At 44.7% G+C, this 23,838-nt stretch overlaps 1 protein-coding gene across 3 annotated transcripts in view; it reads right to left on the reverse strand.

Moving 5' to 3' along the window:
• The window catches only part of DDI2 (DNA damage inducible 1 homolog 2), a 32,356-nt gene extending 22,092 nt beyond the window's left edge, over positions 1–10,264 (reverse strand). For 2 of the 3 annotated variants that reach the window (XM_082833955.1, XM_082833954.1), the window contains exons 1-2: positions 9,975–10,237; positions 148–277 (exon numbers count right to left, since the gene is read on the reverse strand). In XM_082833955.1, coding sequence (XP_082690081.1) covers positions 148–277; positions 9,975–10,112 — 268 coding nt within the window. In that variant the 5' untranslated portion in view covers positions 10,113–10,237. Of the gene's footprint in view, positions 1–147; positions 278–9,974 lie in introns of all 3 variants that reach the window. The other variant, XM_082833956.1, reaches the window with a different exon arrangement.
• Positions 10,265–23,838: the final 13,574 nt, after the last annotated feature.

The raw sequence follows: 23,838 nt of genomic DNA on the forward strand, positions 1-23,838 counted from the left end.
GTTAGCTTGTCCGAAGTTACCCAGCAAGCAAGTGGCAGAGTCAGGATCTGTACCCTGGCAGTCTGAATCCAAGGCAAATCCAAAACTCTGAACTATGCTATCTACTAATGCTTGCCAGGGCTGTGAAACCATCATGAGATGCCGTACTTGGGAACTGCACCGAAGGGCGAGGGTCTGCATTCTCCTTCTGTCGTAAAATCACAACGTCGCCATCTTTTAAGCCGTAAGAAGCCAGTGATCTGTGGTTGTCTGTGAGAGGCCTTTCAGCGTAGACAATCTGCAACCAGAAAAGATTGAATAGTATAAAGCACCGAGAAGTAACATGTCACAAAGCAGAAAGACTACAGTTTTCCTCTTCATTAGAGAATGTCACTCCCTGTTCAACACCCTCCAGTGATTTCCCATCATACCTAGAATAAAAGCCAAAATCCTTCTCGTCAACTATTAGGGCCAAACAATTCGGCTCCCTGGCTCCCCCATGACCTCATCTCATACCATGATTGCTATTCCTCAAATAATACCAGCAACTTCCCCCTCAAGGCTGTTTCACTTGTTGTTCTCTCTACCTGAGGAATGTTCTTTCCCGGGTCATTTTTTTAAGGTCTCTGATCCATCACTATCTCTTCAGAGTCCTTCCCTAATATTTAAAATGTACCCTCACCTCCCATATTATATATTTTTTCTTTATGGTCTCTCTGTCCCACTAAAATGTAAGCTACTCTGAGGACAAGGACTTTACTTTTTTCACCATATCCCAAATGCCTAGAACAGTGGCCTGGTAGATAAATAATGCCCAAGTATTTGCTGAATTAAAGGACAAATAAATCTATGGGAAGTAGACAATTTTAGATTTAATATTGAGCAGGGAGGGAAATGGGAATGATTTATTCTGGGGATGATAACTGCAATACTATTAAATAATATGTTCACTCCCCACCCACAAGTTTTAGTGAGATATAATTGACATACAACACTGTATTAGTTTTAGTTGTACAACATAATGATTTGATATATGTATATATTGTAAAATGATTACCATGATATGTTTTGTTAACATCCATCACCCCACATAGTTATAAATTTTTCTTCTTGTGATGAGAATTTTTTTTTTTTTTTTTTTTTTTTTCCGGTACGCGGGTCTCTCACTGCTGTGGCCTCTCCCGTTGCGGAGCACAGGCTCCGGACGCGCAGGCTCAGCGGCCATGGCTCACGGGCCCAGCCGCTCCGCGGCATGTGGGATCTTCCCGGACCGGGGCACAAACCCGTGTCCCCTGCGTTGGCAGGTGGACTCTCAACCACTGCGCCACCAGGGAAGCCCCGTGATGAGAACTTTTAAGATCTACTCTTAGCGAGAGAGAGTCATAGACATATACACACTAACAAACGTAGTAAGGTAGATAGCTAGTGGGAAGCAGCCGCATGGCACAGGGATATTGGCTCGGTGCTTTGTGACAGCCTGGAGGGGTGGGATAGGGAGGGTGGGAGGGAGGGAGACGCAAGAGGGAAGAGATATGGGAACATATGTATATGTATAACTGATTCACTTTGTTATAAAGCAGAAACTAACACACCATTGTAAAGCAATTATACCCCAATAAAGATGTTAAAAAAAAAAAAAAGATCTACTCTTAGCAACTTTCAAATATATTATACAGTGTTGTTAACTCCAGTCACCCTGCAGTACATGACTGTACTGTGTCCACTTTTAAATGGTCTCACACACAAGCTTCCCGAGTTCTTCCTTCTCTTCGACCTTCCCCAAACTTTTATCACTTTTATGTTTATGAGTGGAAGATAACAGTGGAAGAAATTTTAAAAAGAACAATTAAACACAGATGGAAAAAAGGATCAGGGATGTATTACTAAGGAAAATATTTTTATGATGTGCAATCGAACACTGAAGAAAGCCTGAGAGCATAAAAACAGATGAAACAACGGGCTGTGGAAAGAAAAGGGACAAAGGGCATACTATGATTTCACCATGAAGGAACACAAAACCTAACCCGCATCATGACCTACTCTGTAGAGGGGCATTCAGAACAGACTCTGGCTTTGAAAGGTTTTCTTCTTAACAATTCACTTTCCATGAGGCCACTGGCAAACTGAGGAACTTGAGTTCTGTCCTGGCTCTGACAGGGCCCCTGACACTCAGCTGGTCCAGGCTTCACAGTTCCCATTTGTCAAGCAAGCAGTTGGGGCTAGATAATCATTACACCTATCCCTTCCAGGTCTTTCTGCTACACTACCATTTTACAATGTTTCCTCAAGTGTCCTCATAGCTCTCATAGTAAAATTGCCTGACACAGAACCTGAAAAATACAGGATTTAAACTGGAAAAAAAAAAGATCTGTCATATCTGATCTCAGAATTTGCAATGACATGAGAAATAGAACAGGAAACTCAATTTAGTTCCTTCTAAAATCAAATACTTCTGGGGTTAAACAAAAAAATGATCTGCAGAACTTGTAGGCTGAATTATATTTTTTAAGTTCTATATAGGACTAGAAAAAGTATTGTTAGTTCTTACCCTCACCTGCAAAGTTAAAATTTGTTACAATAGATTGCAACTGTCATTCTATCGACCCATTCACTCTCCCTTATTTAAGCATATATCTCATAGTAAAAGTATACCAGAATCAACATAGATGGTTTGCAATACAACCTGAGTCATATTATAACTTCTGGGATTGCTTTAAAAACCACCACAAATCTGAAGTGACAAGTGTCATGGGTTGAGGTGTGCAGCAAGAAAGAGGCATGCAAGAGAAATGCCATGCAGGCAGCTCCTACAAGGGGGCTTCAACTCTGTGAAGCAACCACAATGAAAGTACCAGTGGCCTAAGGCCTACTCCTTAATTTTCTAGGGTCAGAAATTCAACTATCAGTATATTTAGAGACACAGGATCAGTCAACGTACTCTAACTGTACTTATAAGAGAACATTTACTTGTCTACAACGAGAAATCAAACTCAGGAGAATCAGAATGCTCCTATCCACAAGATCACTGAATTTTCTTCAGGCTGGAAATGCTACATGGAAAGCCATATTAAAATAGCAGACGGCTACCACTGAGTGAGCTCCTACTGGGAGCCAGCATCTTACTAGGTTCTCGCAGTCTTCCACCTAATCCTCATATCCTCTCGTTTAAGTCTCATAATCAATTTATGAAGTAGATACTAATTGTCCCATTTCATGTACAGGGAAACAAATTACTGTTAGGTGACCTGAGGCTCTATAGCTATTGAGAAGAGAACTGGGATTGGAGCCACATCTGCCTGACTTTACAGCCCATACTCTTTCCTAGTACCACATACAACCTTCCCAAATATAAGTCCAAAGTGGCATGGTGAATTAGCTGGGTGACCTTTACAAGAGCTATTAAGCCACCTATCACTCCTAAGGGCCTCTACTCACCAGGGGGATCAAACGCTGTCCACTGCTCAATGTATCCCCTGCCATGAACATGAAGAAAGGAGCACTCACTACCAACCCCTCACTCTCTGGATTCCCATTTTACAGATGCCACACATCATTCCATCACTGTTCAGCTAAACAGTTTTTCCTCAGCAGACAACATAATTTTTTAAAAAGAAGGCAGCCTGACCTAACAACAAAAATGTAAGATCCAGGTAGGCAGTACCAACCAACATGTAACATGAAGTGTGGAAGACTGCTATCTGCCCCAATCTCCTAAAAATACTAGACTGCAGAATGTGGGTAAGGATCAAACATTCTTCATACTGACAAAGCAGCAGGTGTATACCTTTCTAGTCCAAGGACATAGATGAGACAAACAGTAGCTTAGTTGAAATTATAACTGCCACAAAGAACTGGTTTTTTGTTGTTGTTGTTAAAATAGGCTTAAGAATCTAAGACAATTATTCTGCAGCTTGAGTTCCAGAATAAATCAGAATGATTTTCCAACTTAATGTGAGTATCTAGTAGACCAATGGTTTCAAATTTCTACCAGTCAAAACAAAATGAGTTTTGTTTATGGCATTGGTGATACTTTCTACCATTCATAATACCCAGTTCAAAGGTTATAAGGCTCAAAATTCAAGTTTTGCCAGTTATAAGAACATACAACAGAAAAATTTATACAGCTACATGTCTTTTTTATTGCGGTACGCGGGCCTCTCACTGTTGTGGCCTCTCCCGCTGTGGAGCACAGGCTCCGGACGCACAGGCTCAGCGGCCATGGCTCACGGGCCCAGCCGCTCCGCAGCATGTGGGATCTTCCCAGACCGGGGCTCGAACCCGTGTCCCCTGCATCGGCAGGCGGACTCTCGACCACTGCGCCACCAGGGAAGCCCTGCTACAAGCCTTAATCTCCAAAACTGGCACAACTGCTAGTACTTCTCCAGAGGAGGTACCCTAGAGACTGAATTCTCATCTTAACCAATATTTAACAATACACTAATTAATACAACTCCAAAGCCTTTAGGCATGATGTCAAATGTTTCCTGGTCTCTGAATGAGAGATTTCAATCAATCAACAGAAATCATAACAGTACATTTCTAGCATTAAGGATCATAAACTGGCCACAAAACCCTTGGAATCACATTTGAATGGCTTCATAATAGTACCTACCATTAGTTGAAAGCCCACTATATGCCAAGTGATCTACACATACCATCCCATGTAATAGTCAGCTTGACTTTTACAACCCTTCTGGAAGATAACTTGACAAGTTACTAAAAGCCTCCCAAAAGACCTGGCAATTCCATATCTAAGACTTTATCCTGAGGAAATAATCAGAAATGGAGACAAAGCCTTAAGTATAGGGCTTCCCTGGTGGCGCAGTGGTTGAGAATCTGCCTGCCAATGCAGGGGAAACGGGTTCGAGCCCTGGTCTGGGAAGATCCCACATGCTGCGGAGCAACTAGGCCCGTGAGCCACAACTACTGAGCCTGCGCATCTGGAGCTTGTGCTCCGCAACAAGAGAGGCCGCGACAGTGAGCAGCCCGCGCACCGCGATGAAGAGGGGCCCCCGCTCGCCGCAACTAGAGAAAGCCCTCGCACAGAAACGAAGACCCAACACAGCCAAAAATAAATATAAATAAATAAAAACAAAAAAACCCCACAAACCTGAGGGACATCCTAGATTCCTCTTAAAAAAAAAAAAACCTTAAGTATTTAGGTATCCGTGGACATGTTACTCATAACTGCTTCCAAATGTCCCCAATTCAATTCAAATGCCCAGCAAGGGACTTCCCTGGAGGCTAAGTGGTTAAGAATCCACCTGCCAATGCAGGGGACATAGGTTCAAGTCCTGGTCCGGGAAGATCCCACATGCCGCGGAGCAACTAAGCCCGTGCGCCACAACCACTGAGCCTGCCCTCTAAAGTCCCCGAGCCACAACTACTGAGCCCACGTGCCTAGAGCCCGTGCTCCACAACAAGAGAAGCCACCGCAATGAGAAGCCTGCGCACCGCAATGAAGAGTAGCCCCCACTCGCCCCAACTAAAGAAAGCCCACCTGCAGCAACGAAGACCCAATGCAGCCAAATTTTAAATAAATAAATAAATAAATAGTAGACCATCACAAACTCTCTTGTCTCCCTCCCTCCCTCCCTTCTTTTTTTTAAAGTTTTTTTTAAAAAATTAATTAATTTATTTATTTTTGGCTGTGCTGGGTCTTTGTTGCTGCGTGCGGGCTTTCTCTAGTTGCAGTGAGTGGGGGCTACTCTTCATTGTGGTGCACAGGCTTCTCATTGCGGTGGCTTCTCTTGTTGCAGAGCATGGGCTCTAGGCGCCTGGGCTTCAGGAGTTGTGGCTCGCGGGCTCTACAGAGTGCAGGCTTAGTAGTTGGGGTGCACGGGCTTAGTTGCTCCATGGTATGTGGCATCTTTCTGGACCAGGGCTCGAACCTGTGTCCCCTGCATTGGCAGGCGGATTCTTAACCACTGCGCCACCAGGGAAGCCCTCCTTTCCTTCTTAAAAAAAAAAAAAAGCACAGCGAAATGAAAACTGTTAAATAAATTGCAGTACATCTGTATGATGGTATATTATGTGGCTATTAAAATGATAAACTGCAAGCATTTGAAACGTTATGGGAAAATGCTGACAATGCAGTGTTGACTGAAGAAAGGTATGAAATTGTTTATTATAGTTCAGGCCATATGTTTTAAAGATACATTTTAACTATATAAGAAGAAAAAAATACATTAAAAAGCAAACTGCAGTTATCTCTGAGTTATAAGGTAATAAGTAATGGTGTTCTTTTCTCCTCTTCTATATGTTACAAGTTTTCTATAATGAATATTTATCAGAAAAGAAATACATGAAAATTACCTGTGAAAATAAACATGCCAAAACCAGCTACAATAGAAATTCTGCTTCTACTGGTTTAAAACAGCGTTTTGGGCTTCTCTGTTGGCGCAATGGTTAAGAATCTGCCTGCCAATGCAGGGGACACGGGTTTGGGCCCTGGTCTGGGAAGATCTCACATGCTGCGGAGCAAATAAGCCCGTGAGCCACAACTACTGAGCCCATGTGCCACAACTACTGAAGCCCACGTGCCTAGAGCCCGTGCTCCAGAATAAGAGAAGCCACTGCAATGAGAAGCCCACACACTGCAACGAAGACCCAACACAATCAAAAATAAATAAATAAATTTATTTAAAAATACTAACAATAAATAAAATAGTGTTTTACAGGGACTTTCCTGGTGGCGCAGTGGTTAAGAATCTGCCTGCCAACGCAGAGGACACGGGTTTGAGCCCTGGTCCGGGAAGATCCCACATGCTGCAGAGCAACTAAGCCTGTACGCCACAACTACTGAGCCCACGTGCCACAACTACTGAAGCCTGAGCGCCTAGAGCCCATGCTCCTCATCAAGAGAAGCCACTGCAATGAGAAGCCCACGCACCGCAACAAAGAGTATCCCCCGCTCACCACCAACTAGAGAAGGCCTGTGTGCAACAACGAAGACCAACGCAGCCAAAAAATATATATATATACAAATAAATAAATAAAAATAAACAAAATAGTTCTTATTTTAAACAAAATAAAAAACCAAATAGATCATGCTGTGTGCAGAGCTGCATTTCCAGGAACAGTTACTGCTATTATTTGGTATTTAAATATGCCTTCATTTGAGAGTTCTTATACATTCTGCACTTTTTTTTTTTTAACCACATGCCACCTACAGGGGTAAATTATAACAATCTTTCAAAAATGCAAAGATATTAATTTCAAGTGAAGCTAAGTTCTTAATAATTGTTTGAAGTTCCTCTAGCCAAGTCTGCATCAAAGCATCAAACAGGGCCATGACCGGCTTCCAAACCCACACTTGTGTTAAGAGATGGAACATGCCCAGCTTCAATCACATGTGCAAGTGGAGATTGTTCCTATTCTAAATTTGTTATCACTGCATTATAACTACTGTAATCAGACTAGAGCTGTTAAAAATTAACACCCTTTCCAAGCATATCCTTATGCACAGTCGATGCTGATGCTGAAAGACTGAATTATAAACCAGTGATCCTTAATGTGGGGCAGACATGCGACACAGTTCTTTAAGGATGTAGGAAGAAAACAGAAAGTAATTAGAATTTGCATTTCCATTTTAGTTTATCCTTCCTTAAATTCTATCCTGTGCCTGTTTATAATGACCTAAGGTATTACTTCATGTATATAATTGATGTTTACAGCTATTATATACATGTAATATACATGCATTTATATTATGCATACGCCATTAGTTCATATATATTTATTATATACATCACACAGATGCATGTTCCAAAACATTTTACTCAGAGGGATACGTGACCGAAAAAGTTTGCAGACCAGTGGTCTGGACACACAGTAACAGAAAAGAATAGCCAAAAACAAGAAAAAAAAAAATTCCCGTTAGAAATGGAGTCAGAAATGGAGGTGAAGGAACGAGAACAGAGAAGGGAAGTAAGAGGAGTAAAGGTAAAGAGACCAGGAGAACTTGGAGAGGAAGAAGGGGAAGAGGAGTAATATGGGAGAACCCTGGGAGGTAAAGGAGGGGTGGGGGGAGGCCCCAAGTAAGTGAAAATGATGTATTTGTGCATAAAAACTACAATGATATTTACTATTATGACTTGGTGAAAGGAAATGACTCAAGTGTCTAGGGTGGATCCTGTTCCTGCTTGATGGGCAAGCAACTGAAAGACAACGGACCACCAGACATCCTAAAATAGACACTGTGTTAGGTTACAATGGAGCAAACAGAACAAACTTGAAAAACAGGAGCTGTTTACCGGCTATGTAATACAGGCTTAACACTAGTTGGAGCCCAGGTTTCCATATGCTAATTTGGCTTGGGAAGGAAGTGAATGCCAAAACACTGACCTAATGAATAAGAAAGAATTTGGAGTTAGCCTAACCGTTCACTTAGTAAGGTACTGCGAACCTTCCGCACTGGCAGGACAGTGCCTGCCTTACCATACAATTAATCGTCTTTCGGTCTGACACCCTCTTTTGGCTACAGCCATCTCAAAAGTGCAGGAATACAGAAATCACAATCTTCGTCTTCTCCCAAGCCCAACAAAGTCAATTTACATTTTAACTTTTTACTTCCCCTACCAGCTGGTGATTATAACCAGGGTAAAAGCACAGCCAGAGGGAAGAGAAACAATTGAAAAAGCCGCCTTCAAAAGTCTGCGTTGACTTTCCCTCCCTACTTAAACTGTTCTTTCCTAGCTCTCTACCTGAGGGATTCATTGACAGGAGCTGGTTCCTGAGTTTTTGTGGTTTCTTTTTTTTTTTACAGAAGTTCCAAGAATCCCTTTTGCCAGAATGCCTCTTTGAGTGACACCTTGTGCCCCCAAATAAATTCTTTCTTGATATTCAGCTTATGCCAAGGTTCTAAAGTTCAAAGTGTAAAGGAATCATACTCACTTCTGAACAAAATATTGACACACTTGTTTACCGTAGCACAGGGCAGAACAAGCTGTAGTGAGGCAATAGTTTTTGGAACTATTTCATAACTGCAGTAGCAAATCAAGATTTACCTTCTGGGGCCTTGGATGACTTCTATAATTTTCTTAATGTTTAGACTATGCCCTCCAAGGCCCACTTATCAAGTCAGGATTTAGATGTTTCAGTGTGAAGGCCACAGAGTTATTGCCACCAAATCTGCCTGGTGGCAGCGTCAGAGCATTTTAAGAATACATTTTAAGAATAAATTAAAATGTAAGAGCAGCTTAATTTCTTTCCAGCAGGGCAAGGGAAATGAAACAACCAAATCACACTGAGGCCATATTTAAGCAAATATCCTCATCTAGCACTGAGCTTTGAACTCACCCGAACTGAACTGTGACCTGAAAGAAAGAGGGATCTTGGCCTACTACCAGGGAAGAAACCACAGAAACAGTTTCGGTTGAACTAATAAATTACTTTAAAAAAATAATAATTTAACCAGAAACGCATGTGGTAGAGAAAAGAGCATTTCCAGAGGCTTCAAAACAAGGTGGTGCAAGTCTCAAACTTTTCCCTTCACTTCGAGCGCAAATCTCTACACTTAAAGGTAAATTACGTTTACTTAGGCAGGAGCCCTCTCCAAAAAAGCAGATGAACATCCATCTACCACAGTAATCCAAACTGGTATTTCTGGTTGGAGAAGCAGAATGCATGAACTCTTGCAAATCTACGGCTTCTTCTTAGGTCTACGCCGACACCCCAAACTCAAGAAATTAGAGAAGGGGTCAAAGAGCCACAAGGTGGGGCGGGCCGCCCGACGGTGCACGCGCTCCTCAGGCTGCAGTGGGTGCGTCTGCGGTCAGGTTCTCCGCTCTCTCCCCCAGCACCCCACCCCACGCTTGGGGCGTATGGGGGCAGCCACCGATTCCAGCTCCCTCCCGGATGCGGGGGTGGGCTGGGAATGGCCATCCTGCTTCTCCTCCACCCCCCAATTCCTCACCAGCAGCAAAAGGAGTGCGTGAGGCCCCGAGGCGGGAGGGCTAGCTCCGGAGGGAGGCCCCACTCGCCGCTCAGCGTACCTGGCTCTCGGCTGCGGGGATGCCGGACTCGAGCTCACACAGCGCGCGGAAGTTGTGCAGCTCGAAGTCGGCGTCGACCTGGAGGGAAAAGGTCACCTCGGAGAGGTCCCTCCGCACACAGTACACGGTGAGCAGCATGGCCCGGGCCCGACCCAGCTCGGCTCGGCCCGGCCTCGGCGCGGGGCGGCGGCGGCGGCGGGGCCTGGCTGGTGCTGCAGGCGGACGGCGCGGGCTGCTCGCTCGCCCGCCCGTTCGCTCCTTCCCTCCCTCACACACGCTCAGTGACTCACTCCCTCCCACCCTCACCAGCAAGTACAGCCGCCACCACCCGCCTGCAACTTCGTCTGCCTGCCTGCCTGCCGGCCTGACTGCCTCCCACCGCTGCCGCCAAGCGCGCCAGCCGCCCGGCGCCCCGCCCCGCCGCAACGCCGATGCCGTAAAGCCCGCCTGACCCGCTCCGCCTTCGCGGCGCAGCGGAGGGGCGGAGCTGGGAAGGGGAGGCGGGAAGTAGGAGAGGATTGCAGGGCTCTGGGGACGGGAGAGGGTGGAAGGGCGAGGAAAGGGGAGCAAACGAAGAGAAAAAAATAAGTATTAATTGCTTGATTTAGTAAGTGACGTCGGTGGAGGACTCCAAAATCTCATTTATTCATCCGACAGGCATTTTTTGAGCGCGTGTTGGCAAATAGCCACGTGGGTACAAAAATGCGTAAAAATACAGGTCTTTGCCCTTAACGAACTCTCAAACTGATACAGGAGACTGAGAACCTAGCAGATTGTTCTCAGACATATTTTCCAAAGTAGAAATTGAGGCTCAGACAGCTTACTTTTCTTCTTGTTCTGATGATTTAGGGTTAAAACCAAAATCACGACCCCCTGCTCACTGGCCCCTGCTTTGCTCTTCAGCCCTGCCTCCTGGGCCCTGTCTGCACTCTGCCCTCCCTGCCACATTGTGACTTTCAGTTCCTCCTAAGCTCCATTTCCCTGCCTCGTAAATAGTTTTCCCTCTACTTGGACTGCTTCTTTCCTAGCCCTGGCAAACCCCAGCACCTATTGCAGTGCTTTTTATTGGGCACAGCTTAGAATCCACTCGATAAAATATGTGTTACTTTAATGGCCTGTTTAAGGCCACATAGCTGATGAGAAATAGAAGCCCAAAACATGAGGATGAGTCAGAAAACCGAAAGGGAAAGAGGAGGATACAATGGATACAAGATTGGCATCTCCCCATTTACTCCCCACTCCCCCATCCACGGAGTAGGGACACCCTCTTCTATTATAACAGGAGGGAAGGAGGGGTCAGGATGGCTATGGATGCAGGTAAGTGTAGGTAGGTTTGGTGGCAAGAAAGTAAGCGAAAGACCAGCAGAAGATGTATCTCTGTAAGGGAAGAGGGAAGGTTTTCTGTGGAGCATAAAGACAGAAGGTGGAGGGAGGGGGCGGGGTGGAGAAGAGTGGTTGTTATCAGGTACAGAAAGCCCACCACCAATGGCTTACGCAAGTGAGGGTTTATTTTTCTTACGGGATAGGAAGCCTGAAGGTAGACAGCAGCATTGGTTCAGTAACTCAGTGATACAAGGGACAGTATTTTGGCAAATCTTGTGGCCTTTCCCTGAAGGTCATGATATAGCTGGTTGCCTCCACCCCATGCATCATTTTCTTGTTCAAGCAAGAGGTTGCCCAGGAGTCCCCCAGTAGGTTTCTGCTTACATCTGGCCAGAACTGTGTCACACAGATGCAAGAAAAGGCCAGGAAGGGGCTTCCCTGGTGGCGCAGTGATTGAGAGTCCGCCTGTCGATGCAGGGGATACGGGTTCGTGCCCCGGTCCGGGAAGATCCCACATGCCGCGGAGCGGCTAGGCCCGTGAGCCATGGCCGCTGAGCCATGGCCGCTGAGCCTGCGCGTCCGGAGCCTGCGCGTCCGGAGCCTGTGCTCCGCAAGGGGAGAGGCCACAGCAGTGAGAGGCCCGTGTACTGCAAAAAAAAAAAAAAAAAAAAAAAAAAAGCCAGGAAAAGTGAGTGTTTAGGTTTTCTCACCTCATTAAAAGGTATGAATGGGGTGCGGGGTGGGGGGTGGGGCGGGGGAGGGGTTGTAACAGGTTTTAGGTGAGACATACCTAGCGCCTACTACAGCAGAGAAGGTTTGAAATAACCATTGTAAGTTGAAGCAAATTGAGTAGAGAAATGATGTAGAATTGCCAGATGGTATCAAGGGTTCAGCTGAAGTTGGAATCATGAGCTGACAGATTTTTGTGTTAAATTTTTTTCTGTTGGTGCCCAGATGTGAATGATTTTGTTTTCCAAAGATGGCCACGGCAATATCTTCCATCTTATATGTTCATGCTATAATGTAATCATGACATTCCTCCCATTAAGACATGGGGTATATGTCCCTCCATTTGAATTATGGCAGATGGACTTTGGCATAAGTGTCACTGTGTGACTTCTGAGGCTAGTTCATAAAAGGCAATATAGCTTCTGCCTGATTCTCTTGGAACACTTGCTCTTGGAACCCAGCAGCCATGCTGTGAAGAAGCCCAAACTACTCCAGGCAGTGAGACTACATGGAGATAACATGTATAGATGGTTCAGGCAACAACCTAGCTGAGATCGAAGCCAATTACCAGGAAAACCCTCCTAGAACATGAATGAAGACACTTCCAGTTGATTTCAACCCTAGCTGTTGAATCATCTCCAGCCTTTGAGTCTTCCCAGCTGCGGCCCCAGACATCATGGAGCTGCCTCCACTGTATTCTTTCTGAATTCCTGACCCACAGAATCTGTGAGCATAATGAAATGGTTATTTTACATGACTAACTTTGGGGTGGTTTGTTACAAAGAACAATAATTGGTACACTGGATATAGGCACAGCCAATAAACTAAAAAAAAAGAGAGAACTTTTTATTGCAGCATAATACACAAAAAGTGCATGCATTTTAAATGTATACGGTGAGTTTTCACAAACTGAACACCCCTGTTCAGAACATTATCAGTACCTCAAATCCCCCCTTGGGCTTCCCTGGTGGCGCAGTGGTTAAGAGTCTGCCTGCTGATGCAGGGGACATGGGTTCGTGCCCTGGTCTGGGAAGATCCCACATGCCGCGGAGTGGCTGGGCCCGTGAGCCATGGCCGCTGAGCCTGCGTGTCCGGAGCCTGTGCTCTGCAACGGGAGAGGCCACAACAGTGAGAGGCCCGCGTACCGCAAAAAAAAAAAAGAAAACAAAAGAAAAAAAAAGCCCCCCTTATCCTTCTTTCTATAATTAATAGTAATCTTTTAAAATATATATTTATTTGACCGTGCTGGGTCTTAGTTGCGGCACATGGGATCTTCGATGCCGTGTGTGAGATCTTTAGTTGTGGCATGCGGGATCTTTTAGTTGCAGCATGCGAGATCTAGTTCCATGACCAGGGATCGAACCCGGGCCCCCTGCATTGGGAGCGCAAAGTCTCAACCACTGGACCACGAGGGATGTCCCATAGCCTTCCTTCTAATCACTAACTCTCCCTCCCCAAAGCCCTCCAAGTGTAACCAGTATCCTGACATTTAATAGCATGGATACATTTTGTTTTTCTACCACATGTAAGTGGACTCACACAGCATGTAGTTTTGTGTCTGTCTTCTTTCACTCGACATTAAGTGGGTTTTGTCCATATCGTTGTATGTAATTATAACTTGTACATTCTCGTTGTATTTTGTTTGGGAAACACACCATAATTCATTCTGTGGCTGATGGGCATTTGAGTGGATACATTTTTCCTTGAACCATTTTGACTTATGGTTTTCAAAATTTGCAACCAAAAGAATCCTAACTAATATAAGCCCGCAGCTTTTTACCAATCAGACCCTTTCCTCTTGGGCCTCACTCCTTTTGGACTCTGATCAGTTGCCTCCTGTGAGCTGGCTCACAGTAGCTCCTCCCACTTCTCTCTCACCACTCTGTGAGATGGACTTTGCATCTCTATTACTTGTGACCACAAATAGCTTCAGGCATCTCTGGTCCTTAATTCTAAGTCAGGATGGGGTGGGTTGGACAAGGCCTAGACAAGCAGGGCTACCAAGAAGTTCCATGATCATTGCTGTTTGTCAAGAACCTTGCAAATGATTGCTAACTTTGCAATGCTCACTTCTTGCCAGGCACTCCTCCATGAATGTTATGCGTGTTGAGTCATTTAATCCTCACAACAATCCTGTGAGGTATTATCTCCATTTTACCGATGAAGAAACTGAAGCATAGAGAGGGGTCAGTCACTTGCCCAAGGACACACAAATGGAAGCTCGAATTCCAGTCAGGCAATCTGACTTGAGTCTAGGCATTTCCCTGGCAGTCCAGTGGTTAGGACTCCATGCTTCTACTGCTGGGGTATGTGGGGGGGGGGGGGGCAGGGGGGCGGGGGGGGCAGGGGGCGGGGGGGGGGCCGGTTCGACCCCTGGTCGGGGAACTAAGATCTCGCAAGTGGCAGGGCATGGCCAATAAATAAATAAATAAAACTCAAGTCCACAGTCTTAACCATTATTTTACACTGCTGAATGTGAGACCTCATTTTATCCTTCTAAAAGCCCTCAGAGATAGGAACGATTAGTATTCATTCCCATTTCATGGATAAGGAAACAGGTGTGGGGATTTTAATTAACTTACCCAAGTTCGCTCAGCTAGTGAGTGGCAGATTCTCCAAACTGGAAGAAACTTGAAGAGTGAAAACATCAATTTGACTAGAACACAAATGCTCTGCCTGCACTTTAAATGTAGGGAAATCTTGCTGTGCTCCAAAACCCTGACTTTCCTCACCATTTGGTCACCACCAGCAAAGTTGCTGTCTACTTTGAGATTCTTGCCTAATTCTTCTGTATTAAAAAGAGCAGGGCTTCCCTGGTGGTGCAGTGGTTGAGAGTCCGCCTGCTGATGCAGGGGACACGGGTTCGTGCCCCGGTCCGGGAAGATCCCACGTGCCGCGGAGCGGCTGGGCCCGTGAGCCATGGCCCGTGAGCCATGGCCGCTGAGCCTGCGCGTCCGGAGCCTGCGCGTCCGGAGCCTGCGCTCCGCAACGGGAGAGGCCACAACAGTGAGAGGCCCACACACCACACACACAATAAAAAGAGCAAATCAGTGAAGATATCTACCCTAGTTGATTTAAAAAATTCCACACAATAGGAATTAAATCTCCCAAATACTGTAAGTATTTGTTTGATATTTGTGCCTGCTCTTTTTTTGCGGGGGGTGGGGTCAGGGCTTAACAGTAAACCATTTAATTCTCATAGCTCTGAAGGTTGGGAAGTCCAAGATCAAGGTGCTGACAAATTTGGTGTCTGGTGAGGTTGCCTTTCTTTTTTTTTTTAAAGCAGGTATTGATATATTGCTCTTTAAAACTTTACTTCCTCATCAGCTCCTGGTTGCTCAAAGAGGCCTATCTCTCCTCATTTTTCCTGGCACGTCAACTGATAGCAGATGATGCTCCATTTTTCTCATTTTACCTTAACACAAAAACTCTTTGGGTTTCCTATTTCTTAGGCTGGGATCATGTGCATATGTATAATGCAATGCCTCCTTCCTTTCCTGCTTATCTTTCCTAAAATCTGATAGCGTTTCAGTCCCAGTAAATAATAGGTCAACTCTTCCTCATTTCAGATGCACCTTGTACTCATTGGGCTATCAAAACATTTCAGGTAAATATGGCTGTAATTTCAAGCGCCATAATCGCCTACTCAGAAGTTTGGAGCTAGAGATCAATATATACTTTGATTATTAGAGTCAGCCCTGGGCAAAACTACAAAATAAGCCAAAGTTTGTCCTTGGCAAGCTCCTTCCTTGGCTTCTGAACTTTCTCCCCACCTGTTCCTCTTACTTCTCATGTGCTCCTTCTTTCTTCAGTTGCCTTTTCAAAACTTGTTCTCAAGAAAGGATTTGGACTAATTCACACTAAGGTACTAGTGACAGCGGAAACTCGATATGATCTCTTTTAGGGTATTTGCATTTTAACAGGGTATAAATCATCAGCTGGGCTTCCCTGGTGGCTCAGTAGTTGAGAGTCCGCCTGCCGATGCAGGGGACACGGGTTCGTGCCCCGGTCTGGGAAGATCCCACATGCCGCGGAGCGGCTGGGCCCGTGAGCCATGGCCGCTGAGCCTGCGCGTCCGGAGCCTGTGCTCCGCAACGGGAGAGGCCACAGCAGTGAGAGGCCCGCGTACCGCAAAAGAGAAAAAAAAAAAAGATACAAAGTGGATACAAAGCATTCTGAGAGTGGACACTGCCAATGTCAGAGTCATTACAATACTGTGGATATGTTCAAAGTCCTTTAGCCACATGGAGCAACTTTGGTCCACTCACCATAATCAGCAGTAGAACTGTATGGGGCATAGACCATTTATTTATTTCTTCAACAAACAATTATTAACACCTACTGCATGCCAGACATTGTTCTAGGTACTAATGGTACAGCAGGAAACAAGGCAAAGTGCCTATCCCCATGGAGTTTATGTTCTAGGAGGGGGTGGCAGACAAAGAACATATAAAATGTGTTAGGTGGTGATAAGTGTTATATAGAAAAAAAAATAAACAAGCAGCAAGCAAGTGTTCGGGAGGGGTGGGGAATTAGGGCACGCAGTGGTTGCTACTTTACACATGGTGGTCAGAGAAAGCCTATATTACAAGGTGACACCTGAGCAAATGAATGACGTGAAGGCATGAATCATGTGGACATCTGGGGAGAATACTCAGCACAGGTAACAGCAAGTGCGAAGAACTAAATATGGAAGGATACTGGCCCTGTTGAAGAAACACCATGAAGAACAGAACTTCTGGAGATTAATGAATGAGGAGAAGTGGATAGGAGCCCATCGGACCAGATTATGTGATAAGTAATTGAAAGGACCTTGGCTTTTACTGACTGAAATAAGAAGCCACTGGAGCATGTTGTGCAGAGAAGTAACATGAAAAAAATCACTTTGACTGACTTGTGGAGGAAGGCAAAAGTGGACTAGTTAGAAGGCTATTACAAAAACTCAGGTGAAAGATCATGGGGGAATCTAACCAGTGTGGTAGCTGTGCAGGTAAAGAAAAGTGGAGATAGTCAGATTGTGAACTCATTTTGAAGGTATAGCCAATAGGACTCGTTGATGCATTGGATATGGGGTGTGAAAGAACACCCAAGGACAGCTGCAAGGCATATGCCAGTAGTACTTTATTTTATTTTTTTGTCATGCAGAACTTCCCCGACTAGGGATCGAACCCTGCAGTGGAAGCATGGAGTCTTAACCATTGGACCACCAAGAAGTCCTGCCAATAGTACTTCAAACCCCTCTGCTTGCTAGAGGGAAATTTGTTAGAATGAAAGGATTGCCAACAACCTCCTGGGCAGTTTGTAAAAAGAAGAGCTGGGCCATCCCAAGTTCTCTCTTCAAATACCTTTCAAATTAGATTTTTTTTTTTTTCTTTTTGGCCAGGCCTCACAGGCCTGTTGCAGGGTGCCCGCCCACACATCCTGGTCTGCACGCTGGGACCTAGACCTCATGAACTGACGTGTGGATAACTAGGCTCCGCCCCCTCACGAGAAGCTGAATTAGTTCTCTAAATTCACAATGTAAGTTCTACCTTTTAAACAACTACTTCAGCAAGACAGTCCCTCTACCCGCCCCCGCCCAAAAAAAACTCCTCTTGTCCCAGATGCAGTATCTCTCTTTTAGCCAGCGCTGAATATACTGCCCAATTCAGTATCCTTTACATCCCTAATTTTCACCCCTTATTTGTCACGAAACTTCTTGGCATCCTAACATTTGCTCGTGTTAAACCGGTTGGTCAGAACTGTCTCTGTTTCGGAAGGCAAATTTCAGCATCTGACGAGTCTTATTCTCAGGAAATGCTCCTGCGCGACCAAACTAGACTCTTGAGCCCAATTCAGCACCGTTTCATCGCTTCGCTATAGCCGGCGCAGAAATGCCTCAACTGCCGGTTGCGTTTCTCTTCGGTCAAGCCAGCCAAAGCCAGGACTTCTTACGACTCCAGGGCGGAAACCCCAAGAAACGCCCCTCCAGCCCCATCACCACGCCCACCGTCCCAGAGCCTTGCAGAAACTCGCCTGAGCCGCATCACGTGCCTGCTTTGTAATCTCCCAGTGGGCAGTGGCGTCTGATCACCTGACGCGCGTGACCAATGCCTTGCGTCCGCGCTCTGGGCTCCTGGTTGCTAAGTGACCCTAGCTCCCGCTAGTTTGCGCTGCTTGGCTTTATCCCGGGAGGTAGTGGTGGAAGCTTGAGACCCGGCCCAGGCTCTTGGACACGCCAGTGGAGGGTCTTTTGCGGCTGCTGCCTTCTCTCTGGCGGAATCCCCGATGGTGGCCCCCACACCCTTGCGCCTTCAAGGCTTGAACCTGGGCTTCCGGGCATCCGCGATCAGGCGGGCTCCGGCTCCTCTGGGACTAACCCGGCGGCTGGGGTGCCGCAGGGCCGCACTGGGTGGACCCGGTCCACACTGCCTTGGCCACCTCAGCCTAGAGAACCGGCTCAGACTCTAGTTCCGGCAAGGATGTGACTGAGGCAGTGGCTGGCTGAGAGACAAGTGCCTGTTAGTAGTCCCTGGCGTGGCTTCCTGTAGTTTCCTTCCTTGTGGCTTATGTGAAGACTTAGGCTTGATTGCTTTGGCCAGAAAAGAGACATAGGAACTCTGTGTGCTGTGCTTTCCTGAAACGACTGTGTCTTGAGTACTTGTAGACTGAAGGATAACAGATTTCGATTAAAAAAAAAAAGAAAATAGATACTCCCAGAAGTCAAAAGAGTCAAATACTTTAAAAATGTTTATATATTTAGCAATTTTTTAAAAAAAGCCTTGTCTTTGGGATATCTAGTAACATTGGCAGTCTTTTTGCTGTTCAGCATTTTTGTTTGTTTTGTTTGTTTTTTTGCGGTACGCGGGCTTCTCACTGTTGTGGCCTCTCCCGTTGCGGAGCACAGGCTCCGGATGCGCAGGCTCAGCGGCCATGGCTCACGAGCCCAGCCGCTCTGCGGCATGTGGGATCTTCCGGGACCGGGGCACGAACCCGTGTACCCTGCATCGGCAGGCGGACTCTCAACCACTGCGCCACTAGGGAAGCCTGCTGTTCAGCATTTTTAATCCAGAAATACCGTGTTGTGCCTGGGACTTGTGTGTACTGCTTGTTAGAAAGTTTGGTATTTCATGTGTTCCTAACTTATACTTATTTCATTCTAATCATCAACTTGTGAAATAAGGTGGGCAGGTTTCGCTTTTTTTTTTTCATGCATAAGGAAACATGATCAGAGAAACTATTTGCCAGACACCAGTGCTTCTCGAAGTTGAATGTGTATAGCAACCACTTGCGGATCCTGTTAAAATGCATATTATGAGTCTTCAGGTCTGGAGCAGGGCCTGAGAGTTTCTGTGTGTCCAGGAAGCTCCCAAGTGCAGAAGAAGCTGTTGGCCTGATGCATTGCTCGAATAGCAGTCGTCCTAGGTAATTGCTATTCCTAGTTAATGGCACAAATGCCTCCTTTCTGTATCTGATTTTATGCCAAAACAACAATTTCTTAACATCTGTGAACTTTCTGTACATATGAAGGGAAAATCATAGGATGGAAATGACAAACAGCAGATAGTCTACATAGAATTTGTATCCAGTACTCATTTCAGTTATTTTGTTAGTTTGATCTTCTGAGGATTTAAAATATTTGAGAGAAAGGGCTTAAAACTATCAGCCTTTTTGTTGTTAAAAAGGCTTTTAAATAGAGAAGGTGAAATTTCCCCTGGCATTGAAGGACATATGTAACTAGGAGGACCCATATTTGAAGTTGAATCCCACTGAATCCCCGCGCATTCCCAGTCCTTTGTTTCTTTAAAAGCTTCATCAAGTTAGAACACGTGCAGTTCTGAACACAGAGACTAAGCAGTGAAGACTAGCCAATTTATCCTCTGGTTAAAAGAGAAGAAATTTTAAATGGAATAAGAAAAATTAGATATCCAGGAACCTAGCACAATGATTTTTAAAATTAATTAATTAATTAATCTATTTATTTATGGCTGTGTTGGGTCTTCGTTGCTGCGTGCAGACTTTCTCTGGTTGCGACGAGCGGTGGCTACTCTTCGTCGCAGTGCGCAGGCTTCTCATTGCAGTGGCTTCTCGTTGCGGAGCATGGGCTCTAGGCTCACAGGCTTCAGTAGATGAGGCACGCAGGCTTAGTTGCTCCATGGCATGTGGGATCTTCCTGGACCAGGGCTCAAACCCATGTCCCCTGCATTGGCAGGCAGATTCTTAACCACTGTGCCACCAGGGAAGTCCCCACAATGATTTATAGAATTGATGGTGCTTCATATATATAAAAATTAATGAAAATCATTATGTTGTCATTAATGAAAGATTTGAATGTCCCAAGTAGGCTCTTTGACTCAGGTATGGTGCTGTGGTTTTCTTAATGTTTCTTGTGCTTGGGGTTCATTGAGCTGCTTAGATCTACGGTTTTCATTAAATTTGGAAATTTAAAAAAATATTTATTTATCTATTTGGGATTTAACTAGATCCCTCATGCTGCAATCCACTAGTTGCGGCATGAGGGATCTAGTTCCCTGACCAGGGATCGAACCCTGGCCCCCTGCATTGGGAGCTCGGAGTCCTAACCACTGGACCGCCAAGGAATTCCCAGTGCTGTATGTGTTTGTATTCCTATAAAACTTGAGGTTTGTTCTGGGGTGTTGTTAAATTACTTTGGAATTAGTTTGATTTTTTTGCGTCTTGCTTTTTTAAAGATTTGTTAGATAGGACAAGAGCAGTGCTGACTCTAGGACTGATTATTCCCCCTGAGGCAAGACCTCTATGAGTACTCTTCCCAATGCTCCATAAATTATAAATTTTTCTTTTGGCCGTGCCACGCAGCTTGTGGGATCTTAATGCCCTGACCAGGGATTGAACCCGGGACCCTGCAGTGAAAGCGCCAAGTCCTAACCACTGGACTGCCGGGGAATTCCCAAACTATGAATTTCCCAATCTGGCTAGTGGGAATAGGCACTATTCCCAGCCGGGTATAAGAGTCAAGAACCTTTCCCTCCAATCCTTTCAAGTGGTTCTTTCCCCAGCCTGGGGAAGTTTTCTTGTGCACAGGTGCTAAGCAGTACCTTGGTGAATACTAGAAGAAATCTCTGGGGTTTTTTCTTTCTCTGAACTGCTCCCCCATCTCTGTCACTCCGTCCTATGAACTCTAGCTGCTTTGGTCTCCTTGGACTCAGCTCTGTATGCCAGACTCAGGGACTCCACTGAGCTCTGCCTCCGTTTTCCATCCTTGCACTGTAGCCTGGAAACTCAGGTAGTTCTGGGACAGTACCAGGGCTCGTCTCATTTGCTTCTTTCTCAAGGATTACCGTCCTTTGTGGTCTGATGTCCAATGTATAAAGACCATTGTTTCATAATTTTTTGTTCCTCCTTTGGTTGTTGTAGGTGGAACAGTAAATCTGGTCCCTGTTTCTCTATCGTGACTTCTGGAAATGGAAGTCCAAATATCACACCAATTTTACCACTTTTATCACTCAAACCCATTGAATATTGAAACTCTTAAGTTAGGTTGCATACTGTTGAACTCACATCCAGTTGATTCCAGGAGAAGACAGCTATTCTCGTTTTTATATTCCTACAGACTTAACCAATAGCCCGGCACTTGGCTGACACTCAGTAAAAGCTGGAGTGGATGAATAAACTATTTTGAGCAAACAGCTGTCGATCAGCTTGTGGTGTTTTCTTCCAGCATTTGTTGATGGGCTTTTGCAATTTTCTTCTTGCCTGCCAGCAGCAAATGAAAGCTAGGCAAAGTGGAAATTTCTGGGACTTGTTATTCATGATTGTAATTATCCACAAAAATGTACCCTTTAAAAAAGTTTATCAACAGGCATGAGGGAAGTTTTTGGGGGTGATGGACATGTTCTAGAACTGAGTTGTGGTGGAATGGTTGCACAGGTTTATAGAAGAAATCATTGAATTGTACACTTAAAAAGAGTTGATTTTTGTGGCATATAAGTTACACCTAAATAAAGCAGTTAAAAAAAAAAAAACGCTTATCTTGAAGATTCCCAAGGCATCTTAAGGTGAAAAAAGGAAGTTGCCAACCATTTTGTATAGGCTAAACCCAGTTTTGATATTATCTTTTAAAAAAATATTTATTTATTTATTTGGCTGCACCGGGTCTTAGTTGTGGCACTTGGGATCTTCATTGCGGCGCGTGGGATCTTTAGTTGTGGCATGCGGGATCTAGTTCCCTGACCAAGGATGGAACCCACGCCCCCTGCATTGGGAGCTCAGAGTCTTAACTGCTGGACTACCAGGGAACTCCCAGTTTTGATATTTTCAAAAACCTCATATGCATTGAAATGTAACCTTGAGCAGGTAGGGATAGACTATGGTGGACTTTCACTTTGTACCCTACACATGTATTAGTTTTGGAATCAGAAAAAAAATAAAGATTTTAAAAGGAAGATTGTATTTTTTCATTAAAGGAGAGAGAAAATCAAGTAAAAGGCAAGAAAAAAAAAATGTGTATTTGACCCACCCACAAGGCAGTAGACAGATTAGAAATCAGAAAGCCTGATAATGATTCTTGTTCTGTTTTTGAACTCCAAGCTAGGACAGATTACTTAGCTGCTGGCTATTGTTCCAGAAACCAGGTTTAAGTCATGAAGTGCATATTTGGAGTCTGGATGTTAAGTGTCAAAAGTGGAGCTCTGAAATGAGTTTGAAAGTAGCTATGGGAATAATGTCAATGCAGGGGAATCCTTTTATCCTCTTAGCTATCCAATAAATTATGAGATTCCCTCCAACCACTCTGACCAGAACCTTTGACAGGTAAAATAATCTCCAATTAGGGATTCTAGGGAGGAAGTTGCTTTGTAATATGCAGTAACACCACTGGCTTAGCACTTCAGTTTCCTTGTTAAATATAAATAATATGTCATATTTATTTTATAGGATAATTGGAAGGACAAATGAGATAAAATATAGCAAGTGTTGAATTCAGAAGGAAATTGGATGTAAAAACAAGTCATCATGAAACAGAACAAATACAGATTTTATTATACTACAGGAAATAGTGTATCACACATGCTGTATTTGTATGAGATCTCTATCTGTACTTCAAGCATTGATCTTTATCCTCCAAACACGTATATGAAGATGTTCTGGGTCTTCCCTGGTGGTCCAGTGGGTAAGACTCCGTGCTCCCAATGCAGGGGGCCCGGGTTCCATCCCGGGTCGGAGAACTAGATCCCACATGCATGCCGCAACTAAGAGTTCGCATGCTGCAACTAAGAGTCCGGGTGCCACAACGAAGATCCCACGTGCCTCAGTGAAGACCCCAGGCAGCCTAAATAAATAAATATTAAAAAAAAAAGAGAAGAAAAGGAATGCATCGGAGACTGGCCGGGGTTTTGAAAAATCTAAACCTTTTCCTCAAGAAAAACTCAAATGGTGCAAAGATTACATTAAGATAGCCTATTGTATTATCAAATTGTTGAGGTGTCAGGATGAAATCTGATTGACTAAACCATCTAAACTGTATGTCACCTGATTGAGCGATTGAATGAGAGCTCTGTCCATTTTCTGAATTCTCCTTTCTTTGTTAGATGATCAAGCAGAAGTTTTCTGTGCCCTCTCCTGGTTTGACTTTGAAACTGCATAACAGTGATCTTTAAACTTCATTGGGTGGGGCTTTTCTTCAGTAAATTCATGCTCTCCCTCCCCTTCCTCTTGCCTTCGAAGGCTCATTTTGAACTACAGAGAGACAGGGGGCCGCAAGAACTGTTCATCATTCACTCACCTACTAAACATTTATTATATTCGTTTTTTTTAAAGAAAGCACTGCCCTTGGAGGTCAGCCAAAAGGAAGAAG

The sequence above is a fragment of the Leucopleurus acutus genome, assembly GCF_964270905.1.
Source record: "Leucopleurus acutus genome assembly, chromosome: 2".
In the NCBI taxonomy this organism is placed as follows: Eukaryota; Metazoa; Chordata; class Mammalia; order Artiodactyla; family Delphinidae; genus Leucopleurus; species Leucopleurus acutus.